Here is a 25907-nt window from a genome sequence, read left to right as displayed (position 1 = left end):
CCACAAAACTGGCCTGCCATATCACTGAAACACCTCAATTTGTATTATTTATTTTATATAGTATCATGTTGGCTTTTGCGATTTTGATGAGAGGGCGATCCCCTGGGCTATCTCAGGGCCAACCCCCTCCAAGGCCCAAGGCCCAGCTCAAGCAACCCTTGCATGACAAATTGCATTCTGTGGGTCAAGTCAAGCTTATCAATTAATTAACCAATGAAAGATTGCACCACACAAAATTGAAAAAAGAGGGTGAGTTGAGTAGCTTTCATTTCGGCTTGTAATTTTACTGGCCGAGGGAGTGGTTTGTAGTGCAGGAAAATATTTTGTCACAAGTTTTTAAGATCCCCTTTTAGGTCACAAGATGAAGGCTGATTAAAAGAAAAAAGAAATTCAATGTTATGGAATCATACAAAAATACTTATTTCCGGAGTAGACAGATCTTATAGTGACACAATACAACCATAGGGCTGCTTCTCCCCCGCCCTCCTCCTGCCCCCAGTTGTCCTTCCTCATTGTCTTTCCCAATTTGAGCTTTAATCCGAATTACGTTAACTGATTTTCGCAGGCACGAAACTTCCACTTTTTTCTGATGACATCCTTCTGTTCATTGTACTGCGCCTTGATAAGCTGTCAGATACTCTTATTTGTATTTCTCTTTGTTGGAATTTAACCATAATGTGTTTAATAGCTGTCAGATACTCCGACTTCAAGAGAAAGTGAAACTCCAAAATTTGAACAGATATTTGGCAGAGTGCTTTGGCTATCACGGATTCAAATAAGATTCCCAACCATCCTTCTGTAGTTTCTCTGCCTTTGTCAAGACTTCATTCCTTGTATCTTCTTGATACTGGCTCATTCTGCACTCGAGTTTATACCTCGTCACAAAAGGCAGGCAACAGAATATACAGATTTTCATTTCAAGCTTTGTGACATGAATAATTAAGTGAAAGGACCCAACCTTGACAGTAGATCAGCATCGCAAACACCCAACATCCTTACTGCCAGCAAACCAGCATTAGTGGCGTTGTTTACAGCAACCGTTGCCACTGGGACCCCTCTTGGCATCTGCATTATCAACACAAATACGGAATAACTTTCCAGATAAGTTACAAAAACAAAATAATACCAATAATAGTAACGATCTCAAGTAAAATTTTCATAGAGCACAGTAACGAAAAAGGAAGCAATGAAAAAAAAAAAAACAATAAACCAAAGATGTTATAGGGAAAAAATAAGCATAATTGTTTGAAATAGTATACCTGCACAATGGATAAAAGCGAATCAACTCCATCCAATGTAGAAGCACGCACAGGGACACCAATAACGGGCAAAGGAGTGAGGGCAGCTACCATGCCTGGAAAACTCAAGCGACAGTTAAATTAACCCCAGAAAAAAACATAATCACTTAGAGCAATTTGTTTGAAGCATAGTTTATACGACTAGCCTGGCAAGTGAGCTGCACCACCAGCACCAGCAATGATGACCTGAATGCCTCTCTCCCAAGCAGACAAGGCATAAGAATACATCAATTCAGGAGTACGATGTGCTGAAACTATTCTCACCTGGAAATTATATCAGTTTAACATCATATATTACTAAAAAAATATAACACACATTTAACGGGTAATCGTTTGACATCAAACAATAACATGTGAGAAGCAAACCTCATTAGGCACTCCAAACATATTCAAAACCTTTGCAGCATCTTTCATAACAGGAAGATCCGAATCAGAGCCCATTACAATACCAACACGTGGTGCAACTGCATTTAGAAAAGAGAAAGCAACATGAATAAAATTTGAGGATAACAAAGTGTGACTTGTTACGACTATTAACTAAAAAATGAAATGAAAATGGAATCCGTATCACAGTTTGGTTTTCAAAGGGGTCTATATAAGGTACAGGGAGAAGATGGGAACCGCCACAAAATGGATTTAGAATATTTAAATTTATACAAGGTTAACATTATCAATTGTGTAGGTGCCTAGTCTTTCATGCCCCAGACTGCTTTACAAAGTTCAACCATTGTCATTCCCCTTGCACTCTTCCAATTTTACAGTAAATTTTCCACAATGACAATTAGTCATTTTATGAAGTTTACTGGTACATGTACTAATGAAGCCACCTGCGGTGCATATAATTAACCACATAGGCCCGCAAAATTTGGACTAAATCTCAAAAGATGTATAATTTTTTTCGTAGTCAAAAGGAATAATTACGCGAAACCACCCTACTCAAACTACCTGCAGATTGACTTTCAGAGCTCTCTTCATTTAACATTGAATCCAGGAGCTTTTCGACATTGCCCATGGAAGGTCCAACAATGGTGATATGACCCATCTTCCGTTGCTTTCGCATTTCTGCCACAATATAAATAGTACAGGTATTAGGTAATCCTTGAGTATGAATCAGAAATAGACAAGACATTAAAATATGGACATAAGCAGAATCTAACCTGGCTTATCATACCAATGAACAGTAGCCCCTGGAATACACAATGCTCTTGCAATCAGTTGATGAGCTAGATGGAAACCAGGTTCCCCCTGAAAGCATAAAAAATGGCATGACAACAGTCAGCATTTTATACATCGATCTATCTTCCACAAGCACAGATATAGCTGTACATTTTTCAAACACTCCACTATATATCCATGTTCATGAAAACAATTCAAAATAGTAATTTTAAGAAAAAAATAATTTGAGAACTAAAAGTCAGAAATTAAGTGCATGACAGATGGTGTTCACAAAATTGAACAGACCCTCACCTCATCTTCACCAAGTAAATTGTACATAATTGCAGCCGGAGTTTTCATTGATGGATCACCAAGTGGAAGCCCAACAACAGCCCGCAAATGCTGTTCATACTGTGAGGTGTAGCAAGACTCTATTGTGTGATGACCGCTATTGTGAGGTCTAGGAGCTACTTCATTGAGCAAAATCTGACAAGAAGTCACAATACATGCATAACTTAGTTGAATGCAGCAGAACTATGAAAGATAAAAAGCCAATAAACCAATCAATAAATAACGAATAACCATAATCCAAGTTGTTAAGAGAGGTAGAATTGCTACCTGATCATCCTTTGTCAAGAACAACTCAACTGCAAACACACCAGCACCTTCTAATGAACTAACAGCTCTGGAGGCAATATCAGTGGCCAGCTCTCTGATCTTCCATGACATGTTAGCAGATGCCTTTACAATGTGACAAATGTTTTCCCTGCACGAAAAATCCCCAAAAATACATGAAATCATTCAGATTTATGTGGATATTAGTAACATTTAATAAACAGATATGAAAAATTTAAGATCAAACATTGGCTGCTGACAGACAATTAAAAATTTAATCTACAGCTTACTTGTGTATAGTTTCAACAGCGGGGTAGCAAAGGATAGAATTGTCTCTTCCTCTTGCAACGATGACAGCCAGCTCCTGCAGTTAGATTGCCAAACATGAGAGGAGATTTTATTTTTGATGTACTTGTTCAGAAGCACATTTGTTTATTGCAAATTAATATTTGGTTTGTAAATCATCAAACAATGTGTTTTGCATTTATATTGCCAATAAAAGAGGAAAACATGGTTGAAAATACAATGTAATGGTAAACTCACAAAATAAACCATTAAAGCTCATGGTAACTGCTAGAGACCAACCTTTACAAAAGGGGCCCATTTCTCAACATATAAACCACGATCAAACCCTCCAAGAGCTGCAACAAACGTAGAATTATATTTTAAAAAATGGATAGCCTCTAGTTGAATTCAACACCAATCACAATCCAGTTAAAATTTTGAACATATTACCAGTTACAGCAGAAGAAAGCTCATCCTCACTCTTAGCGACAGCATTTCCACGTCCATCATAAGCTAACCTTTTACTTTTTATCATAAGAGGATAGCCAAAGAGGTCCCCTGCTCTCTTGGCACCTTCAAGATCATCTATCTACCTTTGCCACATTATACAAAAACAATATATAATCTTGCGCTATGTTATAGAAAGCAAAATTGCAAAATCATTTATTATAGTCCTTCAATCAGATAGATAAAGAGTAACTAACCTGCATAAATTCAGGAAGTGGAATATCATGCTGCGAAAAATGGACCTTTTGGAGATACTTATCCTGTTACATTTAAAGCATGAGATGCTTAGCAATACTATAATGGAACCATGCAGTTGAAAAGTGGAATACCGAATTTGTGCAACATGCTTATACTTTCATATGTATAACATGGTAACTTAAAAATCTCCCTTAAAATGAATAAACAAACCTGAATTATTCTGATTGTAGAGGGTTTGGGTTGGCAATCCACTCCTTGTAGCTCAAGTTTCTCTAATGTCTCCACATCCACATGCTCAATTTCCACAGTCAACACTCCACATCTAACTACCATGAATAGGATTAGAGTAGATACATATTAATTTCGATTACAGAGACAAAGCAGTGCTTGATGGAGAAACATGAAAACAATACAATATAAATATAAATCACAAGGACATAAATGCAACCAAGTTTATAAATTGTTAACCTCTTTGCAAATTCTTGGACTGTAGCGCTATCATCAAAGCTTCCAACCATATGATGATAGGCAAGTTTACTAGCTGGGCAGTTCTCATGTGGGTCCAATACCATCACTTTAATGGCCATTTGTGAAGCTGCTTGACATAGCATACGACCCAGCTGACCTCCTCCAAGAACACCAACAATCACTTCAGCCACTCCATGAATAGGTAAATCATCTTTCCTGCATATAAAATATTCAAATACTATAAATTTACATATATATATATATATATATGTATGAATAACAATAAGATAAAATGTCGAGTTCAAGTTGTCTAAAACTAAAATTAACACTCATGCTCTTGATATATTTTGACATGAATTTTTTTTTAAAGCAAATATTACCCGACAGGAATCACGTGAGAGCCACGTGATGCTCGGCAAGCCAATACTGGATTGCGGTTCAGCTGAGGCTGCTTTAGCGAGCGAGAAGAAACAAAAGGTAGAAGCTTGTTCTTGTCTTTGAGGTCCATGTAGCAAGAGAATGCGTTTTTTGTTTTTGATGCAACCGAACACGGCCTAAACCCAAAAGAGTCACAGCAGCAGGAGCTCTGCTGAAGCATTTCTGTATGTCTTTAGAACTAGAGAGAAAAACCAAAGCCCCACGGCGCCTCACTCTGTCTCTGTCTCTGTGGCCTTCTCTTTCTTCCTCCCTCCCAAATTCCAATTAGGGATGAAGCGGATCGGGTTTCAGGCCACTTTTTCGGGTTGATGGATGCTCAGGGGACTAGCGTGGGCTGGTAACTGGGCCTGGATGTGCTAAAGTCCGACCCGACTTCTCGGACTTTTACCTAAGTAGTCGGGTGCCTCTAGTAAATACTCTTACTACCATTTTTACAGTATAGCCGTGCGGCTATACTTCTTAAATATATACGGATATTTTAACAGTATAGCCGGGCGGCTATACTCGTTGAATATATATTAATATTTTAACATTATAGCCGCGCGGCTATACCCTTTAAATATTTATTAATATTTTAAAAGTACAACCTAGCCGGCTATACTCGAATATTTTAAACGTACAGCCGTGTGGCTATACTTTTTTAATATTTTAAAAGTATAGCCGCCCGGCTATACCTATTAAATTTATACGAATATTTTACTCTTTAAATATATACTAATATTTTAAAAGTATAGCCGCCCGGCTATACGCTTCAAATATTAATATATATATATATATAAATATTTTTTAGACGTAAATATTTTCCTCTTATTTATAGGCAACAACAATACAATTACGTGATTAGAGATAAGTTTTCGAGTCTCCAGTTATACATCAAATAGAACTCTAAATATTTTCTTTTGTCAAAATAAAGTTATTTATTCATCTAAAACTAAAATAGAATAATTAGTCAAAACCAAAAGCAATAAAATACCCACATACATTTTTTGGTATCCTTTTCTTATTGAATTATTTTTCAATTTTACACAAAGATTTCAAATTTGACTCGATTTGAGCTTAAGCCTGCTAGATTTCCATAAAGTCCATAGATGATGATTCTACTTGCAGAAACACATAAAACAGTATACACAGATTTAATGAAGATGAAAAAGAAAAGAAATTATGAGGTAGCACAAATCAAAATGGCATCAATCTTCTTATTGATCACAACAGTATAATTTACAGTTTACACACAATAATCACCCGTTTTACAGTGCAATCACTCATCCACTCCAGAAACCAAAAATGGAAAAGAAAAGAAGTTGAAGAAAAAAACAAATGAATAAACATCCACTCAAATTTAATAAGGAAAACAAGAAAAGGCTCACCAACTCTACAAACTTCTTCCAAGGTAAAAAGTGAAATATGTCAGACCCCAAAAAAGGCGGGGAAGGGAGAAAAATGACCCAACTGTATATGGGGTATGGGGTCAAATCCTATCATTTTCTTTGTGTTGAGAGGAAACAAGCTAGTATTTCTGTACACTTCATACACAATCTTCAATACAGTACATATATTGGCTATCATACACTCCAGCTTCTGCCTTCTGGAACATCATCTCCATTTCGCATGCCACCTGACAGAACAATTTACATTTTTAACGAAAGGGAAAGAGATATAGATATGCTGGCATGAGTAGGAAGGATTGATTAAGGAACTCACATTTTTGAAGGGATTACACATCCTCAAGCTGAAGTTTGATCTCTTCTTATCCCGACCTTCCGTAATTCCCCCAGGTGGGAAGCTATCTGTTCAATGAACTTCAGTCCCTCCTCTCCATATCTAAGTGAGTTAATTGTGCGTTCAAGAAATCCTCGGTCTGCCTCAAGTGCCTTCAACCTCTTATTCAGATCGGAAATCAGGATCGGAAGAGAAGCTAAATCAGTCACTTGACAGAGCTCTGCAGAGTTCTGCCCATTGCAATAAGTTTCACTCTGTTTACCGTTTAACAGAGGGTTCTCAAGGGATGAAATATGTCCTGACGTTACAGGCACTTGATGTTGCATTGGCAAACCATTCTCTCGTATTGCATCATTTTGTTGAGAACCTCCATCACCATTATGCAGATTCGACTTGCCAACCCCATTTCCTCCATTTTCAGAACAATCACCTTTAGATGAATCCGAGTTTTCTCCATTATTAGAGAACAATGAAAGTGCCTTCTCTAACTTCTCTAAACATTGCAAGATTTCTATTTTCTCATCTTCAAAATCCAAAAGTGAAGTCTTTACCCTACCACCATCCTCATCACTAAAAGGCATAGTGCTGTATGTATGAGGCCTTCCAGTGTCCACATGTTTAGGAACACTAGCACTATGTTCAATGCTGCTTGATTCTGAATGATCCACCACAATATCCCTTGCCTGGATATCACAGGTTGTCTCTGGAAGATTCTCTAGCATCGATTCATTTGGGAACTTCCTCCTATAAAATTCCAGCTCTGCCTCTAGATCTTGTATTTCCTTCTCCTTCTCAACAAGAAGGTCATCTATCTTCTGAAGTGCTTCGTTATCATACTCAGCTTGCTCTTCCATCATTCGTAGGTGCTGAAGTGCTTCCATGTGGATTGCTGCCTTCTCCTCTTGCAGTCTTGTAATCATGGCCATTGCTTGATCAGAAGCAACTGCAGAAGCATTTCTTTCTTCCTCCAACTCCTTATACAAAGCACTCATAAGTTTCTTGTCATGCTCAACCTGCCGTTTTAATCGATCAACAACACTCTCACCCTCAATTTCACTGACAATGCTCCCATCCAGAGATAACCCAGACTCGTTTCTTTCAAGTGAGATCCTCTTTTGAAGTATCTGCAACCCAATAGAGTTGGAAGAATCAGAAGCCTTCAAATCACCACTATTTGGGGACAACTTTGGACTCATTTCGTTTGTTGATTGCTCATTCCCTCGAGTGCCAGACAATTGTGACAGCAAGACCTTCAAATCTTCAGTAACTCTTGAAGAGTCCTTCCCAATCCATTGTTCTGCAAGCACACCAGATAACTGACTGCCTTTACTAACAACAACAAGCTTATAAGCATCACCGAGATCTAAAACATTGGTTACTTGCTGATCGATGTTGCTTGAGATGGGGATTGTTTCCACACCTGTTTCAGATGTTGTGAGTGCCCTGACTCCTCCCTTGTACAATTCCCTAGGTTCTGCCGCAGATATTTGATCAGTTTCATGAGTTATTGTCACATCTTCTGAGAGAAATCATCACAGACAAGAATGAACATTGTGAAGTCAATTTACTGCAGTAAACAATGGGTGCTTTATGCAGAAGCATTTCAAACCAAAAGCAAAAATATTTTGAACTCTGGAGGGAAAAAAAGAGCAAAATCAAGACATTGAGAAAAAAGAGGAAACTTAAAATATTGTGAACTTACTTTTTCCTTTTGATACTTCAACTGGGGCTTCCATTGCATTTGATGATGGAGGGGTATTGTCAAGGATAGGTTCAGTTAATGCAGGGAAATCAGCCTTGCTTCCAACTTTTTGCCAATTAAGTTCCTCCAATCCATGGCCAAAAGCAACAGTTGATGCTACAGATGTACTACCATTGGAGTTGGGATCTACTTGTGTCAAAAGTGAAGGCTTGGGCACAGATGCTGGATCTATCAGTGCTGGAGTAATAATGCGGGACTCAGCATATTGAGCAGAGATATCTTCCTTGGGATCACATCTTTCATGAATCAAACCACTTGCATTATCATCATCAGAAAAATGAACCTCCGATTCAGTATCAGAAGTAACCTTGAGCTCTGTGTATCCAACATGAGATAAAGGGTGAAGCCCACTATCTCTCATATGAGTGGCTCTTACTGAAATATATGATTCATCTTGTCCCTTCCTCAGTTCTTTCTGATTATGTTCAATATCACGAGATAAGGGCACATCAAGTTCAGCCTCGGACCCAAATTTTTTTGTCTGAATCAACTTTTGAGAATGCCCACGAGATATGCATGGCTGCTTGCAACAAGAACAAAGTGTTCCGCTTGAAAGGCAAGGCTTATGACCCCCAAGTAATGGGTCCTGATCAAAATCAAAGTTAGCATCATCCCCCAACTTACCCACCAGTAATCTGTATGTCTCAGCATTGGATCTATTAATTGTTGCAAATGAGAAGAGGCAACTTTCACACATTCCATGAACATCTACAAGCTTATGGTGAGCATAGCAAAGAACTAGTGAAGAAATCTCTGACTTGTGATTGCCGCAGAACAGGTCCCAATAATAACCAAGTTTTTCCTTGCCCAAAACATGATCAAGTCTTGAGCACAGCAGGCAGGGTGTTTGCAATCCACAGTAATAAGCAAACTTCGTAATTATATAGGAGAATATGGCATCAACGAACAGCAAAGAAATAAGCAACCACTCAAAGATAGCTGTTACCAAAATTTTAGTCAAATCCTGGGGGCCTTTCTGCATAAATGCAGATGAAGTCCCCATGGCAGCCATGTGCTTGAAATAGAAAACACTCCAGTCCTTCCAATACGAATCAGTACTCCAAGGTGAAACTCGGCACTGTATCCAGTAATGGACAAGGGAGGTTCAAAACAATCAAAGAAACAACTAATGTAACACCAGAAGCTAGGCCTGCATCATTCCTCCCATAAACTGAGAAGGCACCAAGGATTGAAAAATGAGCCAAAAGTAAACAAGTAGGCAGTAAACAAAAAACCAAACTTAAGAATTTTGAAAGAAAACATCTTAACCCACAAAAAGAAAAGGGAAGTAAGTGACATGCATAAACCAATTTCATAGACAATTAGTCGATAACCATGAAAAAACTATACCAGAAGCTAACAAAGAAAACATTTATATGAAACGCAACCCCATTTCTCATAGAAACCCCCTTTCTCATAGAAAACCCGGTATCAAATGAACCGTTAGCATGCATATCAAACCAGTATTAATGAACATGATAAGACGTTATTACTCATACATCAAGATCCACATAATCCAAGCCAATACTTCCATTAAAAGCTAAAACCAATCTGCATCCCAAGGCGGCAGAAACTTTTAAGGGTCAACGCCATAAAAAGCACAAACACATAGCAATAGGGAGTGACCAATTTCTCTTAGCAGATCAATACACCTGACCAAGAAGCTAGCAAATCCAAGTAAACAAGAAAACTGAAACAACCCATATCCAGAATTCCAATACAAGATCACTAACGACAACGACTCTAACAAATGACCCAAAAAAAGCCAGCTTATCAGCAAAATGGTAAAAGAAAAAACGGAAATTGAAATTGAAATTTCATCACTTGAAATATGAATACCCATCAAAAGACCAATGGCCCAATTCAATCTAATTAAACCAACTTGGCAGTACAAAACAGAGACTCGATTCACATAAAGAATGAATATTTACCACACCCACCAATCCAATTAACAACAAAATCTACGATGATCAAATCATAAAAATATAAGTTGCATTGAAAACAAGAACTTACTTACAATTACAAAATTAGAATCTGACCTGTTCATGTGTGGTGGAACCAAAGAAAGCAGTGAATGACTGAATATTCAGAGGGCAGAGCGTGGAAATGAAAGAGACCCAATTGAGGGCGGACTAATGCCAAAACGAAAAACGAATAATTGGTTTGGTGAGAGATTTCAAGCAGAAACAAAAGCCCAACAGAAAGGTTGAAGCTTTACAACATCATATGCAGGTTGGCCCCTTCACTATATGATTTTCATATTAGAAATATAAAAACAAAAGGAATTCAAAAGTTGGTGTTGAAATATATGCCGACAAAGGCCAAAAAGTCGGCTGTTGATAAGAGAAAACGACACGATACCGAAAGTCCCCTAAAAAAAGAAAAATGAAAAGAAGTAGAATAAAAAGATTGGATGGGCTGTTGTTCAATGAGAACAGAAAAGATTTCCCACCAAAAAATGATGAACAGCGAAGATTCCTGGGAAAAATAGCTAGTTGGCCCTTTTCTTTTTTTCTTTTTTCTTTTTTTCTTTTTTTCTTTTTTTCTTTTTTTCTTTTTTTCTTTTTTTCTTTTTCCAGTGAATTACACACTGTATAGGACAAATGGCGGCCACGTGTTGGGCATTAGAAGAAAGCCCATAGGAACACTTGTATTTTTTTTCCCTTCTTTTTTTTTTCCTTTTTTTTTTTTTCTATTTCTTAAGGTAAAATGTAAACTTGTAATTATCTAGGGGTGGGCATGGTACGGTATTGAGCCCGTACCGTTATTGATATCGAAAATTTAAATCGGTATGGTACGGTATGGGCTTATGGTTTGCCAAAATTCGTACAGTACCAAATCGGTATCGGTACCATTTCGGTACTAAAATGATACAACTACAAAATAAACCAATTCAATGTTCAACATATTCATTCACCAAAATAAGTGATCCTAAGTTACAAATTCCAAGATATTTTAGCTACTGATATTTTAGGCAGGGCTCAGCCCAGGGTCATTCCTTGTTAGTTCAGTTTGTTGTCGGCTTAGGCCTACCATTTAACCAAAAGAAAAAAGGGATCTTCACTAATATACCCAAAATAGGAGCTGAAATTATAAAAAAAACCCCACATGGAAAACACTTCATAAACACACCCAAAATCCATTTATTAAATAACAAATTAGTGTTGAAGTTCCAATAAATTACAGCACTGCCACTATCAAGCCCAACAGAAAAAAAACTCAAAAAACACCCAAAACAAACCCAGCCCAAATTTATAAACAAGCCCAAAAAAAAAAAGTAAACCGTAAAAGTAAACCGTAACTTAACTGCCAGCACGCGCGCCTTCATTTAAGCCATCTCTGCAAAACGTCTCTTCACTCTTCGTCTTCATCAAATCGTCTGCAAAACCGAGACTCCATAATCACCACGAAGCTTCATCTACTTTCAAAACGAACACCAGACACTGACCTCCACCTTCAGAACCAAGACAAAATTTCAGAGAACAATTTCGACAAGAAAACGCTTCAAAGGTAAGACATTTACTGTAATATTGATTATTTGCTATAAAGATCCAGTCTAGGGTAATAACAGTATTTTAAATTCGAATGAAGGACAAAATCTTGAAACTATATAGGATTCACTACTGGAATAAATGCATAGGACCATTATTCTAGTCACTAATCTAGGGTCGATAACCCTGATTGTACACTATGAAATCCTATTTCTAACGCATGTCTGCCACTGTAAATAAAGTTCCAGTATAGGGTAATAACGCTACTCGTTTCCTACGAAATCCCCTTTGAAATGCTTGCCTAACACTGTAAATTTCCAGTATATGGTAATAATACTGATTGTTCCCTGAAATCCTATTTCTAACGCATGTCTGCCACTGTAAATAAAGTTCCAATATAGGGTAATAACACTACTAGTTCTCTTTGAAATCCTATTTCTTGTGCTTTTCTACCACTGTCAAGTTCCAGTATATGGTAATAATACTGATTGTTCCCTAGGAAATCCTATTTCTAACGCATGTCTGCCACTGTAAATAAAGTTCCAATATAGGGTAATAACACTACTAGTTCTCTTTGAAATCCTATTTCTTGTGCATTTCTACCACTGTCAAGTTCCAGTATAGGGTATTACCCTATACTGGAACTTTACAGGGGGTAGACATGCATTAGTTATAGGATTTCAGAGTAATATGGCAGTGTTATTACCCTATACTGGAACTTTACAGTGGTTAGACATGCATTAGTTATAGGATTTCATAGGATACAAGCAGTGTTATTACCCTATACTGGAACTTTACAATGGTAGGCATGCATTAGATATAGGATTTCATAGGATACAAGCAGTGTTATTACCCTATACTGGAACTTTACAATGGTAGGCATGCATTAGATATAGGATTTCATAGGATACAAGCAGTGTTATTACCCTATACTGGAACTTTACATGGTAGGCATGCATTAGGAAAAGGTTTTTTTTTAAGGAAACAAGCAGTATTATTACGCTATACTGGAACTCTATTGAACAGTTCTTTCAATTTATTGACATTTTTTCTAACTACAAATACTGTTACAGCACTGCTTTTTGGCAAGGGACAAGCATTTTGTTCAAAGATGACATACAAAGCTTATTAAGAGATACTGAAATTTATGGACAAATCATAGATGCGTATGCCGAGATACTTCATGATGATGAAAAGAAGGATCCTGCAAGACAACAGAATGCATACATCACGTGCTACGCATACGTAAAGATCATACCTATCCCGTTACTTCTAGTAAAAATCACAAATTATTCATCTTCCTATATCATAACACTATCTTCTTATGCATATCATAAACTTCAAGTGCATAGCTATATATAGAGCAAAATATAAAGCATGCTTTGTTACTGAATATCTGTTAATACTATGCCATAAAAGTACACTGTTAATATTATGTCATAGAAATGCACTGTTAATACTATGTCATGGAAATCATCTCAATTGTAGGGTATGAACAGTATAACAACTGTTCATACCACTTACTGGAAGTTAACAACTACGTCATTTCATTTGCATAATAGGTACGATAAAGAACCCAAATAGTACCAAACATCAAAACCAAGTTAACACTAAATAGTGTTTTACAAATTAAAATCACAAAGAACCTAGATCACTGAGAATCTAAATCCAAGAACAATAATTATCATTTTTCTTGTCTTTTATTCAATTTTCTCAATAACCAAACATTAGATAGCATACATAGATAGAGCTAAACAAGTCAACAACAATGAGAAAAACAAGCATAATGAATTCTAAATCTCTAATTCCAAATATTATATCATTCTAAAATAGAAAATGCAATATAGCAATGACTCATATTGACTAATTAAAAATTTGACGCCAAAAACTCATTCCAAAATTCTGACTACCACCAACTCTAGCATCATCGGCGCTCCAAAGAATAAAGAATCAAATTGAATCACCATATCACCATTGCCAAAATCTTAATTCAATCATACACTAAGCAAACACTGTTAATACTTTGTAATAGAAATCAACTCAATTGCAGGGTATGAACCGTATAACAATTGTTCATACCAATTACTATAAGTTAACAAATGTTCATACCACTTATAGATAACAAATTGTATACTACAAATCAACTTACCAGCTTTGGTCATTCCAATACCACTATCAATAATAGTCAAGGTATTGTTGTTTTTGTCAGGGATGAAGAGCTCTGGCTGACCATCGAGCTTGCTCTTGTCAATTATACTCTCAAATCCAATGTTGTCAAGAGCCTACAAACAGAGCATGACATAATGAGCCAAAGGAAATTCAATTCAAACAAAAACATTATCGAAAAAACTTATTCTCTACATAGCTTTTCCACATCAATTCAGCAAGAGACAAGAACACTAAAGACTTTTTATAAAGAAATTTGAAAAGCATGCAAATAAACCTTCTAAGGAAATACCTGATAATTAATTATTTTAAATTATGAGAATATTTGAAAATTAGAATAGAAAACACTCAATTTTAGGGTGAGCCAAACACGGAATCTGAAGGCCATGATTTGCTATGAAAGGCTTACCTTAATGATAGAAAACCATTATTCTTTCTTTCAATCAGTCCTACCAGAACCAAGCCTGTGAACTTATTTTTCTCCAAGTTTCTGCAAGTTCAAATCTATCACGATGCTTTCTAACAAATTAAGCATTTACAGTACTTTAGACATATAACCAAATACTCTTACAGGACAGTCAAATTCTGGAATTTAGACAAAATTTCTGGAATTAGTCCTGTTAAGTTGTTGTTTGATAGATCCCTGAAATCATGAGCAGCTCAATTCATTTACCTTAAACGGAATTGTCTACCTTCTCATTACATTAGCAAATGCAGTAAGACCACTTACAAAGATTGTATCATTGTGTGATTGGATATAGAAGCAGCTATCTCCCCTCTTAAGCCACTCGAGGACAAGTGCTCAAAAGAGGAACCAAAAGCTATGACAGAATCAACAATCAGAGCAAAGGAAGAAAAAAGAAATTCTAGGCAGCAATGTAGTTGAAGGTTTGTACCTTGCACACATCTCCAGATCTACAATATGCAACATCTGGCTTTGGAAGAATCGTCGTCGTCCGCGTCTGCAAACAGGAGATCCGGGTTGAAAATCGAGAACACCAAACGGATCTGGTAATTTTGGAATATGTCGTTGGTGAAAATCAGCGATCTGTCGGGGTTAGTGCAGGCGAAAGAGAAATCGTCTTCATCTTCATTCTTCTCGCATCACCACCGGCGTCAGCGTTCTAAACACCTTCGTTCTCTTCCATTTCTGGTCCTTCTCTTTATCTAAAGTTGCAGTTTTAGGGTCACTGAGCTTGGAGTTGAAATATACAAAGAGCTGCTCGTATTCAAAATTTGTTCTTCAAATTCCTATCATAGCTGGCGAGTTTTGAACCTGTTTCAAAAAATTCAAACGAAAAGGTCAAAGCCGTAATCTAACATAGAAATTAAATCCAAAAATCAACAGCTGTCTATTTTTGGGTTTATTTTGGGTGTGTTTCTATCTTTTAAATAGTGTAGGGTATATTTATAGTTTCATGTCTAGAAATGGGTATTTAACTAATTTTGTAAAGAAAAAAAGCCTACATCTTAATCAAGATTCTAAGTGACTTTTCTACAAACAAAAAGTAAAGAGTCCAAAGATAATCCTAAAATCAAACGGTGATAGGCACTAATTTTATTAAAAGATAAAAGTACATATTGTTTCTTTCTTTTCTTTCACTCAAAGGGTCTTGGTTGAATATTTTACAACTATTTTATTTATTATATTTTCATCATGAAAACATTTTCACCTACAAATCAAAAATTACTAATTGAGTTGCTTGAAGAAAGATGACTTTTGCCAAATAAATCAAAGAAAAAGCTTTTAATTATCAAATGAATAAAAGAAAAAGGCTCTATAAACACACACAAAGGCAATCAAAATTATATTTAAGTACTATTCGGTACGGTACGATATTGACCGGTACCAAAATCTTGATATCGGTACCATATCATACTCTATTGGTACGGTACCGAATATCTCCCCATACCAAATGAAATGGTATGAAATCGGTATGGTACGGTACGGTTACGGTACGATTTCGGTATTTCAGTTTAAGATGCCCACCCCTATAATTATCCTTAAGTCTCGTGTAATTGGCCACAGATCATGCTTAATAAATAAATTCGAGTATTTTGGTATAAATTTTTGTTGAACCTTCAAGATGGAATTGCATTTTGTAAACGGATCGCACAATACAAGTCCAATTTTACTAGTTTGCAATTGCAACCCTTGTCAAAATAAATAAATAAAAAAGGAACAGCTTTTGCAATGACAAATTATATAAGAAACAAAACGACCGTAACAAAAAGAATCAAACATCACCATTGTTCATTGTTAAGCACTCCTAGTCCTAGGTAAGCGACACAAACATCACATACACTAAACCAATTAATAACATAATATACATTAATTAAACTTAACAAAGACAAGGAGAACATATTAATCAAGCATAGACAGTGGAGGTTTTGGAAGGGGATTGCCATCAAAACCAGTTTCTTGAAACTTGCAGATAAACAAGTGGATGTCGTTCAAATACCCAAGGAGTATCATTTTTTTCAGCCCTCAAAAAACTGTTCGCTAACTCCATGGTACGACGACGTTTGTTCATAGCCCTCAGTGATCTTTCTCACTAGACGTTCACTTTCCTCATCCAGACGTTTCTGCTGACCAGCCTTGGCCTTGCTATCTCTCTTTCTCTTCTTCAAGCTGGCAGAGGAAGGAGAATAAGCTGAAGAAAACATTGTCTCTAAAGAACACAAGGCCTAGAGATAGAGGATATTAAATAATGGGTTACAAAACAATGCAAGTGGTTAATTATGAATGAAGGTGAAGAAGAGGATGAGGATATTTATCACTTTATATTAATTTGGAGCAGCAATTGGCAATTGCATAATTTGCATATGCACGACGCAACTTACTCAATTTAGATTTATGGATGAGATAGAATGAGATGCCAATTCATCAATTAGACTTTTGTACATATCAAATCAAATTATAGTTATGAATTTCAACTTGTACCTTATTTATGAATTAACAATAAGATGGTAATTATGAATGCGTACTGCTAGTTTCACTATGCGTCACCATGTGCATTTATGAATTAGTAATTGGCATGTTTACAAGTTTTATTGAAAATATAAAGTTTGCGAGAAAATAAGGGAGGGCTGGAAATATTATCACTCTCTTGCGGACTGTTGTTGAACCATATGAGGCAATCGCATTTCAAGTTTGAGCTGATCACGTCAACCCAAAAGGAGAAAGTAATGTTTGTGCTGATCACTTGGCCCATATGAATCATGGGTTAAGTTTCAGCTCTCTCGTACTGGGCCCCTCCCTCATCCTCATGTAGTTTTGTCATTTTTATTTCTCTGGTTTGCAGCAATGGGCAGTTTTAGACATTGTGGCCCCAATTAAGAAATTTTAAAGCTTAATTAGAAAAGAGTAATTAATTTGGAATAGAATAAATATTTTGCTTATATTGTGCTTACGTTTTGTTCTTAGCTGGGTGCCTTTCCATAAAAATCAAAACAGTAGATAGCCCATGGGGCAAAACGGTAAATTCCGAAAAGCCATTCCCAATTTCTTTGACCTAAATACCCCTTTTTCTCTCAAAGCCCTCGTACCTGTATTTCCCTTCTCAACCCTCACGTACACTGCCTCTTCTGCCCCTGTAATTCCCAATCTCTCTTCGTCTCCTTCTTGCCCTTCACGATTTTCTGCACAATTACCCGCCAAAATCCTTTAACTCATCTTTTCAAATTATCGTTGTTTTTTTTTTCTGTCCCCCTTTCGCACTCCATCTTCTCTCTCTCTCTCTCTGTCTCTCTGTCTTCCTCTCTTCCTGCAATTCCAAGACCTTGACTTTCGAGCTCGATCCGTCTTGCGCCGCTTTGGGACTTCGATTTTTGGAGTTTTGAGCACTACCCAGTTCTGTCTTCTATTGATTTGGTTAATTAGAAGATGAATTTGCCGATGTCATAGGGTCTGAAGCTAGGGTTTCGGACATTTCAGGTATCATGTTGTTTGATTTTCACTGTTGAGAGCTTTGATTAGTTGGCGTTCTTTGATAGGTTTGTGTTATTTGGAGTTTATTTCAATCTTTGAAAGTTTATTCCGGTCCAAATGAATGTTTTATCTACTGTGTATGGTTTGGTTTGTCCTCTCAATATGTTCTCTTGGCTTGGTTGAGCTTTTATTTTTTGAGTGTCTTATTAATGTGTTAAATTAGCTTGTTTTGCTGTTAATTTCGGTGTAGCGATTGTTTTGGTTGGTGGGTATGGTCTTGGTTCAAAGAATTTTTTTTTAGTAGTTGGTTAAGATATGGAGCCCTAGACGTGAATGCATTGGTCAAGGATTTGAACATTTTGGCTCTGTTGTCAATGACGATTTGCTAACAAAATAAATTTGTTGGTTTTGAGTGGCATGGTTTCCCATTCTGCATCTCCGTTGTTCTTTATATGGTTAATGGTCTTCTATGAAGTAAGAGTTACTGAATTAGAGTACTCTTTTTTGGTGGCTTGGAAACTGTTTCAAACGAAGGGGAAGTTAAATTCTGGACTTTGTGTTTATGTTTTCAGTTTTAAAGATTGTAAGCTCACTTGAGCTGATGTCCATGGTAGTGGTGAGATCACCTGAGTGATGCTTATGCTTTAATAGCTCTCCAATGTGAAAAGTCTAGTTCAGCTTTCGATTTCCTTTCTTTTCATACTGTTCTCATCAGAAGCAGATGATGCTTGTTTTGGTTGATTGTTTAGATCTCCAATAACTGGAATTGATGGTTTAAATTTGCTTATTTCAAATTTGGATGCACTTTTTGTTTCAAAGTTCTTGTGGATTTGCAAATTCGTGGTTTCTTAATGTTAATGTGATAAAAGATGCTGAAGGTGGGGTTTTCAGTCTGGTATGTTCTGTTCATGATTCTATATTAGGTTATTTTTTTTCTCTTTTGGTATTTGTAAGCTGGTTACTTGCTTTCAAGGCATGCAGCTTTGAGAAGTGAAAGAATGTAAAAAATTGCCAGGTGTTGTTTGTCTTGCTAATTGTGTCCTTTCATATTTTCCAATGTTTGAATATCTTTATTATCATGCTAATTTTATTGTATATGGAGATGTGCGTGTAGATTTTAGTGTTGATGCTTGATGTGATAGAGTATGCGATTGGCTATTGACTGTAGTTATGTCACTTTGTAGGCATGCTTTAGTACAGTCTGAACGCAGTGCTTCCAACTATAAATTGGTAGTTACTTTGGGAGGCTGTGGAGCTGTGGACGTCTTTTTTATACTTTGATACATCGTGATAAATTCGTGAATGGCTAACCACGAGTTGATACTTGGGCAAAGTCACAATTTAGCACTCGGACAGAATCAGCAGGTACTGGGTCACAATCATAACCTAGGCCTTGGGCAAAATCATGAGTTTGAGTTGGGACAAGCCGACAATCATCATTTAGGTTTGGGGCAGGCCAACGAGCATCATTTGGGTTTGGGGCAGGCTCATGACCATGACCTGGGATTAGGGCATGCTCATGACCATGAATTGGGTTTAGGACAGAGCCATGAGCAAGAAAGGGATGATGGTCACAGCTACGGGCATGGGGATGAGTTAGGTATGGATCGTAAACCTAATCATGATGACCATGAGTTGGCTCTTCATCCTCAGAACCATGAGTTGGCTCTTCATCCTCAGAACCATGAGTTGGGTTTAGTAGAGAACAATGAGCTGGCTGTCTCAGAGGACCAAGAACTTGATGAAAATTTGGAACTATCTATGGATCATAATCATGAAATGGGGATAGAATCTGCCCATGATATGAGTGTCCAGGAATCCCAGCTTGTACTCAGCTCCAGTCCTGTAATTCAGGCCCGTATGGCTATTGTAAATCCCAACTATGAATTGGCAGTGGGGCAAGAGTTCCCTGATGTCAAGAGTTGCCGGAGGGCTCTAAGGGATACAGCCATTGCCTTGCACTTTGAAATGCAGACTATTAAATCTGACAAGACTCGCTTCACTGCCAAATGTGCCAGTGAGGGATGCCCATGGCGTATTCATGCTGCAAAACTCCCAGGAGTTCCAACTTTCACAATCAGGACCATCCATGAGAATCATACATGTGGAGGAATTTCTCATCTTGGCCATCAGCAAGCCTCAGTTCAGTGGGTTGCAAATTCTGTGGAGCAACGGCTTAGAGAGAACCCTAATTATAAGCCAAAGGAGATACTGGAGGAGATTCATCGAGTTCATGGTATCACCTTATCATACAAGCAAGCTTGGCGAGGAAAGGAGCGTATCATGGCTGCAATGCGTGGATCGTTTGAAGAAGGATATCGCTTGCTTCCACAATATTGTGAACAGCTTAAACGGACAAACCCAGGGAGTATTGCGTCTGTTTATGGAAACCCGAATGATAACTGCTTCCAGCGTCTCTTCATATCATTTCAGGCATCAATTTATGGTTTCCTGAATGCTTGTCGGCCCCTCCTTGGGCTTGATAGGACATATTTGAAAAGTAAGTATCTGGGTACTTTGCTTCTTGCAACCGGTTTCGATGGTGACGGTGCTCTCTTTCCTCTGGCATTTGGGGTTGTTGACGAGGAGAATGATGATAATTGGATGTGGTTTCTTTCTGAACTTCATAATCTGCTTGAGATTAATACAGAAAACATGCCTAGGCTTACAATTTTGTCAGACAGGCAGAAGGGCATTGTAGATGGAGTTGAAGCAAATTTTCCTACTGCTTTTCATGGCTTTTGCATGCGTCATTTGAGTGATAGCTTCCGCAAGGAGTTTAATAATACAATGCTTGTTAATCTTTTATGGGAAGCTGCTCATGTTCTCACTGTAATTGAATTCGAAGCAAAAATATTAGAGATTGAAGAAATATCACAAGATGCTGCATATTGGATTAGACGGATTCCAGCTCGCTTGTGGGCTACTGCTTACTTTGAGGGAACACGGTTTGGGCATTTGACAGCTAACATAGTTGAATCGCTAAATACTTGGATATTGGAGGCGTCAGGGCTTCCAATAATTCAGATGATGGAATTCATTAGAAGGCAGCTAATGACTTGGTTCAATGAGCGTCGAGAGACCAGTATGCAGTGGACATCGATTCTTGTGCCTAGTGCAGAGAGGCGCGTTGCGGAGGCTGAAGAGCGTGCACGCACTTTTCAGGTCCTTCGTGCTAATGAAGCTGAATTTGAAGTTATATCTCATGAAGGGACGAATGTTGTGGACATTCGGAACCGTTGCTGCCTTTGTCGGGGCTGGCAGCTTTATGGTTTGCCATGCGCACATGCTGTTGCAGCACTTAAATCATGCAGGCAGCAAGTCAATCGATTTACTGAGAGTTGTTTCACAGTTACCACCTATCGAAAGACATACTCACAAACAATACATCCTATTCCAGACAAATCCCTATGGATGGAGTTATCTGATGGAGATCCAAATGCAAGCAACGCTGCTGAGGTTCTCATCAACCCACCTAAGTCACTCCGCCCACCGGGAAGACCAAGGAAGAAGCGTGTTCGAGCTGAAGACCGTGGCCGTGTGAAGCGAGTTGTGCATTGTAGTCGGTGCAATCAAACAGGCCACTTTAGAACGACGTGTGCAGCCCCCATATAAATCGGCCCTATTGGCAATTAGTTTGCTTTTTGTGATTATTTATGTAGTCCTTGTTAGTTAGATCCGTAAGTTAGTACGTACATGCTGTATTGCGTAGAGAATTATGTGGATCAAGCTTATTATCTGCTATAATATATGAATGCTATTAGCACCGATAATTCAATGTTGACGGTGAAATTTGCGGTTCAAATTTTAGAGCACCAAATTGATCAACACCTCACTAAAAAGTTTTAACCTCGTCTTCGTGGTTGTAAAATAGCATTGATATATTTTGGGTTTGTGTTTTGTTTTTGTTTTTTTGGTGTCCAATGACAATGACCATTGGCCTACCTGCCACAGCTAGCGGCACCGATGCTCGCGAACAAGGACAACAATCTAGTGAAGAAAATTAAAAGTACTAAACTACTTGAATGGACAAAAGAAATGGTAAATTAACCTTTTATTTTATTACCAAGAAAAGAAAATAAGAAAAGAGCTTATTCTTTTGTGCAATCAGTTGGCTTAAAAAACACCACGCTGCTTTCTAGGTCATAACTAATGAAGAAATCTGACTGGGCAAAGTTTCCATAATACCACCATCACTAGTGACATTCTGCATTGCAAAGCAGAAAACCTCCTCTCTTGGTGGAATGAAGGTTTGTTTTGGTAACAACCTCACATCAGCACCACCCTGAAAATGTACAGTCAATATTGGTCCTTTGAGATTGGTTTTGCTTTTGTAGCAAAGCTGAAAACCCAAACTTGGATAATTTTCTACGGGTGTCATTGGAATTTGACCTTTCACTTCTACTACCAAGCGGTCATAAAAATCTTGTGGAATGAGTGTGGGAGGTGTGCCTGTGTCCATGAACGTGTTGCCTTTTGAAACATTCCCTGATGAACTAAAAGGCACAAGCTTATCTCCAACACTAATTCCTTCAACTGTCACAAAATATGGGGTCTTGTCTTCTTTGGAAACCAAAGATGTTGAAACCACACCTTCCCCTGATACTAAACTAGCTTCCCCAAAACTGATCTTGCTCTCAACACTAGGATCAGTATGAAATGGCATCAAACAGAAGGAGAATTTCTTGCCCCAAACTAAAGGACCCAATTGAGAAACAAGTGATGAGGGCCCTCCTCCCAGGCCAACTATTCCCATTTCATTTTCATTAAAAGTCCCAGTATTGTTATGTCCACAACCAAACACAATATCTTTCAGGGAAGTTGCCTCCCCTGAGGTGGATGTTATGGTAATTGTCTCCTTAGCCAAGTCTCCTTGGGTCAATTCAGCACCTCCATACCCATATTGTAATTGCAGGTGTGTTGAGGTGAACATGTCCCAGTGCCAATTGCATGACATTCTTGTGCATCACAAGGAAGGTCACTATATGTTGAGGATTTCTCGGATCAAACTTGGGATTAATCTGCTTGTAGCAGCCATGACATGGCACACATTGTGTCCACACTAGGTCACTGCCTGTATCAGCAATGCCGTACACCTCAAACGGTGGATTTCCAATCGAGAGCTTCATCAGATACTGGGCCTTGTCAGGTCTTACTTGTGCGCTGTTTGGATAGAATACTGGTCTCATTAAGCGTCTGCGTCCAAAAGCTTTGTTGAAGCTCTTGGAAGAAAGTGGTGAATTTGGAGAGTCTCGGTGGATAGGGTTGGCACTGAACCCACTATTAACACCTGCTGATGCAGCTAAATGACATGCAATCAAAACGAAAAGATTAGTCACTGCACCAAAGTCTGCGGCTGCCATGAGAGAGAGTTATAGGAGAGAAGAAAATGAGATTGTTTAAATTTGCATACACATCCAGTTTCAGTTCAGGCAACAGATATAAATGTAAGGAGAGACAAAGCCTTGAAACAGAAAGTGGTAGATTTGTATTGATGGCTAAATCTGTAGAGAAAGGTATAAGTAGGCACACATGGATTTCCATGGTCACCTACATTAATACTTGCTGATTCTCTAATGGTTGCCTTAGATTACCTACTAATTCTTCCCCAGCCACACATGAAATTTCATGCCTATTTTAAAGACATGTATATTATTATTAACGTGAGTTAAAATCTAGAAGTGTTACACATGGAAATATGGCCGTCAGCTAAGGTAGCTTGGTTTATTCAATCTTCCAATGAATTTTTGCTTCACCTACCAATATGAGAAGATGGTATAGTGGATGCAACAAACCACCAAGACTAGTCTCTGGTACACATATATGGGAATATCTTTGAAGTTGGGGGAAGTAAAATATGAAAAATTCAAGTGTTTAATTAGTGTTACATTCTTATGGAGATATTATATATGCTAATTGTGAGTGATTATAGAATACTATGATAGTACGGTCACGTGATACATCTTGTACATGTGTTATAAAAGAAGTGGATATTTATTAATATTATTTCCTAAAAATGGGAAAATAAACCATATCATCCATCTATATTATAACACGTATACAAGATATACCACGTGACCATACTACCATAGTATCCTATAATTTCTTGCTAATTGCCCTTCATTGTATCCATCAGCTTAGTCAACTCTTATCAAATCTCTACATCAAGCCACGCCAACAATTTTTCGGTGAGAGTAGGAAGCTCAGCTCAAATAACATTTATTTATTATTGTCCTTAATTACCTTTAGCTTAACTAATAGCTTTTGGCAGATCACTTACTAATTAAATATTTGGGTCAAAAAGGAGTATTTCCTCGGCGCTAATTTGAGGTTGACCCATGCATAGGCTAAACACATGTCCAACTAGTATAAATTCTTGTGTTTTTTGAATTTTTGTATTTGCTTATTTGCTTTTGGTGTTTGACAAGTTTCGTATTTGGCCAACTTGTGAAATTTGCTGCCTACTAAAGTGCCATGAAGTTTAAATTTAAAATTACTGGTTTGTAAATCAAGACATTTTTTTGATTGGACACCCGATTGACATCCCTTTATTATATATTATGTAATTGGAACTTATTATTCTTTTGTACAGTCAGTCGGCTTAAAGGACGCCACCATTTTTTCTAGGTCATAACCAATCAAGAGATTTGACTGAAAAAAGTTCCCATAGATACCGCCATCGCTGGTGACATTCTGTGCTGAAAAGCAGAAAACCTCATCTCTTGGTGAAATGAAAGTCTGTGTTGGCGTCAACTTCACATCAGCACCCTCAAAATGCAGTCAATATTGGTCCTTCGAGATTGGTCTTGCTATTGTAGCAAAGCTGAGTTGCCAAACTTGGATAATTTTCAATGGGTGCCATTGGGATCTGATTTTTCACTTCTGCCACCAAGCGGTCATAAAAATCTTGCGGCAAAAGTGTGGGAGGTGTGCCTGTGTCCATGAACATGTTGCCCTTCGAAACTTTCCCTGAAGAACTGAAAGGCACAAGCTTATCTCCAACACTAATTCCTTCAACTGTCACAAAATATGGGGTTTTGTCTTCTTTGGACACCAAAGGTGTTGAAACCACACCATCCCCTGATACTTCACTACCTTCCCCAAAACTGATCTTGCTCTCAAAGCTAGGATCAGTACGAAATGGCACCAAACAGAATGATAATTTTTTGCCCCCAACTAAAGGACCCAATTGAGAAACAAGTGATAAGGAGCCTCCTCCCAGGCCAACTATTCCCATTTCATTTTCATTAAAACCCCCAGTATTGTTATGTCCACAACCAAACACAATATTTTTCAGGGAATTTGCCTCCCCTGATGTTGATGTTATGGTAATTGTCTCCTTAGCCAATAACCCTTGGGTTAATGCACCACCTCCATACGCATAACTGTAGCTGCAAGTGTGTTGCGGCGAACATGTCCCGGTGCCAATTGCTTTGCATTCTTGTGCATCACAAGATAGGTCACTATATGTTGAGGACTGTTTGGGGTCGAACTTGGGATTAATCTGTTTGTAGCAGCCATCACAGGGTGCACATTGTGTCCACAGTAGATCACTGCCCGTGTCGGCAATGCCATAAACATCGAACCGAGGATTTCCAATCGAGAGCTTCATAAGATACTGGCCATTGTGAGGTCTTACTTGTGATTGTGCGCTGTTTTGATAGAATATTGGTCTCTTAAGCTTGGAAGGAGTTTTGTAGTGATTATAGAATGGTGAATTTGGAGAGTCTCGGTGGATAAGCTTGGCACTGAACCCACCATTAGCTGTTGATTGGCATACAAGAAAAATCAAAAGAACGGTCACCACACAAAAGTGTGGATGACCAAGGGTGGTGTCTGCGGCTGCCATGAAAGAGATTACGAGAAGAAAAGTG

The 25907-nt window shown here is 37.9% G+C and overlaps 3 protein-coding genes and 2 pseudogenes across 7 annotated transcripts; 1 reads left to right on the top strand and 4 right to left on the bottom strand.

Annotated features, from left to right (window-relative positions):
* Positions 1-236: 236 nt before the first annotated feature.
* LOC117633014 (phosphoribosylaminoimidazole carboxylase, chloroplastic) lies at positions 237-5231 on the bottom strand. 4 transcript variants are annotated; one of them, XM_034366673.1, is made up of 16 exons: positions 4907-5231; positions 4527-4742; positions 4269-4380; positions 4058-4120; positions 3804-3942; positions 3654-3709; positions 3359-3432; positions 3072-3219; positions 2766-2939; positions 2456-2543; positions 2244-2360; positions 1665-1762; positions 1445-1562; positions 1260-1354; positions 959-1065; positions 237-857 (listed from the first exon to the last, which is right to left on the bottom strand). In XM_034366673.1, the coding sequence occupies exons 1-16, from the start codon at positions 5122-5124 to the stop codon at positions 764-766; spliced, it is 1917 nt and encodes a 638-aa protein (XP_034222564.1). In that variant the 5' UTR covers positions 5125-5231; the 3' UTR covers positions 237-763. The 4 variants fall into 4 exon arrangements, with proteins under 4 accessions (XP_034222564.1, XP_034222565.1, XP_034222566.1 ...); XM_034366674.1 differs by having other exon boundaries at positions 1665-1759; positions 4907-5228; XM_034366675.1 differs by lacking the exon at positions 4907-5231 and having other exon boundaries at positions 4269-4384; positions 4527-4728.
* Positions 5232-6131: 900 nt separating this feature from the next.
* LOC117631442 (myosin-binding protein 1) lies at positions 6132-10894 on the bottom strand. Of its 2 annotated transcripts, XM_034364591.1 has the most exons (5): positions 10485-10894; positions 8386-9616; positions 8104-8202; positions 6666-7980; positions 6132-6579 (listed from the first exon to the last, which is right to left on the bottom strand). In XM_034364591.1, the coding sequence occupies exons 2-4, from the start codon at positions 9455-9457 to the stop codon at positions 6689-6691; spliced, it is 2463 nt and encodes an 820-aa protein (XP_034220482.1). In that variant the 5' UTR covers positions 9458-9616; positions 10485-10894; the 3' UTR covers positions 6132-6579; positions 6666-6688. The 2 variants fall into 2 exon arrangements, with proteins under 2 accessions (XP_034220482.1, XP_034220481.1); XM_034364590.1 differs by having other exon boundaries at positions 6666-8202; positions 10485-10893.
* Positions 10895-17634: 6740 nt separating this feature from the next.
* On the top strand, positions 17635-21825 carry LOC117632930. Its single transcript, XM_034366570.1, has 2 exons — positions 17635-18039; positions 19218-21825. Exon 2 carries the CDS (start codon positions 19336-19338, stop codon positions 21646-21648), a length of 2313 nt encoding a protein of 770 aa, XP_034222461.1. The 5' UTR covers positions 17635-18039; positions 19218-19335; the 3' UTR covers positions 21649-21825.
* A 299-nt stretch (positions 21826-22124) lies between these two features.
* LOC117630624 lies at positions 22125-23396 on the bottom strand (annotated as a pseudogene).
* A 1213-nt stretch (positions 23397-24609) lies between these two features.
* Positions 24610-25882, bottom strand: LOC117630623 (annotated as a pseudogene).
* Between the last annotated feature and the right edge of the window lie 25 nt (positions 25883-25907).

Source organism: Prunus dulcis, chromosome 6 (assembly GCF_902201215.1).
Source record: "Prunus dulcis chromosome 6, ALMONDv2, whole genome shotgun sequence".
Taxonomy (NCBI): Eukaryota; Viridiplantae; Streptophyta; class Magnoliopsida; order Rosales; family Rosaceae; genus Prunus; species Prunus dulcis.
Note: the sequence above shows the minus strand (reverse complement) of the source record. Positions and strands in the feature narration are given on the sequence as shown.

What these genes read in the sequence shown, in the direction of transcription:
- LOC117633014 (XM_034366673.1), bottom strand. Translation starts at nt 5,124, where the DNA reads ATGCTTCAGCAGAGCTCCTGCTGCTGTGACTCTTTTGGGTTTAGGCCG. An exon ending in TCTTGACAAAGGATGATCAG is followed by an intron (nt 2,940 to 3,071) that starts GTAGCAATTCTA and finishes ACTTCTTGTCAG; the next exon opens with ATTTTGCTCAATGAAGTAGC. An exon ending in GATGCTGATCTACTGTCAAG is followed by an intron (nt 858 to 958) that starts GTTGGGTCCTTT and finishes ACTCGAGTGCAG; the next exon opens with AATGAGCCAGTATCAAGAAG.
- LOC117631442 (XM_034364590.1), bottom strand. Translation starts at nt 9,457, where the DNA reads ATGGCTGCCATGGGGACTTCATCTGCATTTATGCAGAAAGGCCCCCAG. An exon ending in TGAAGTATCAAAAGGAAAAA is followed by an intron (nt 8,203 to 8,385) that starts GTAAGTTCACAA and finishes GATTTCTCTCAG; the next exon opens with AAGATGTGACAATAACTCAT.
- LOC117632930 (XM_034366570.1), top strand. Translation starts at nt 19,336, where the DNA reads ATGGCTAACCACGAGTTGATACTTGGGCAAAGTCACAATTTAGCACTC.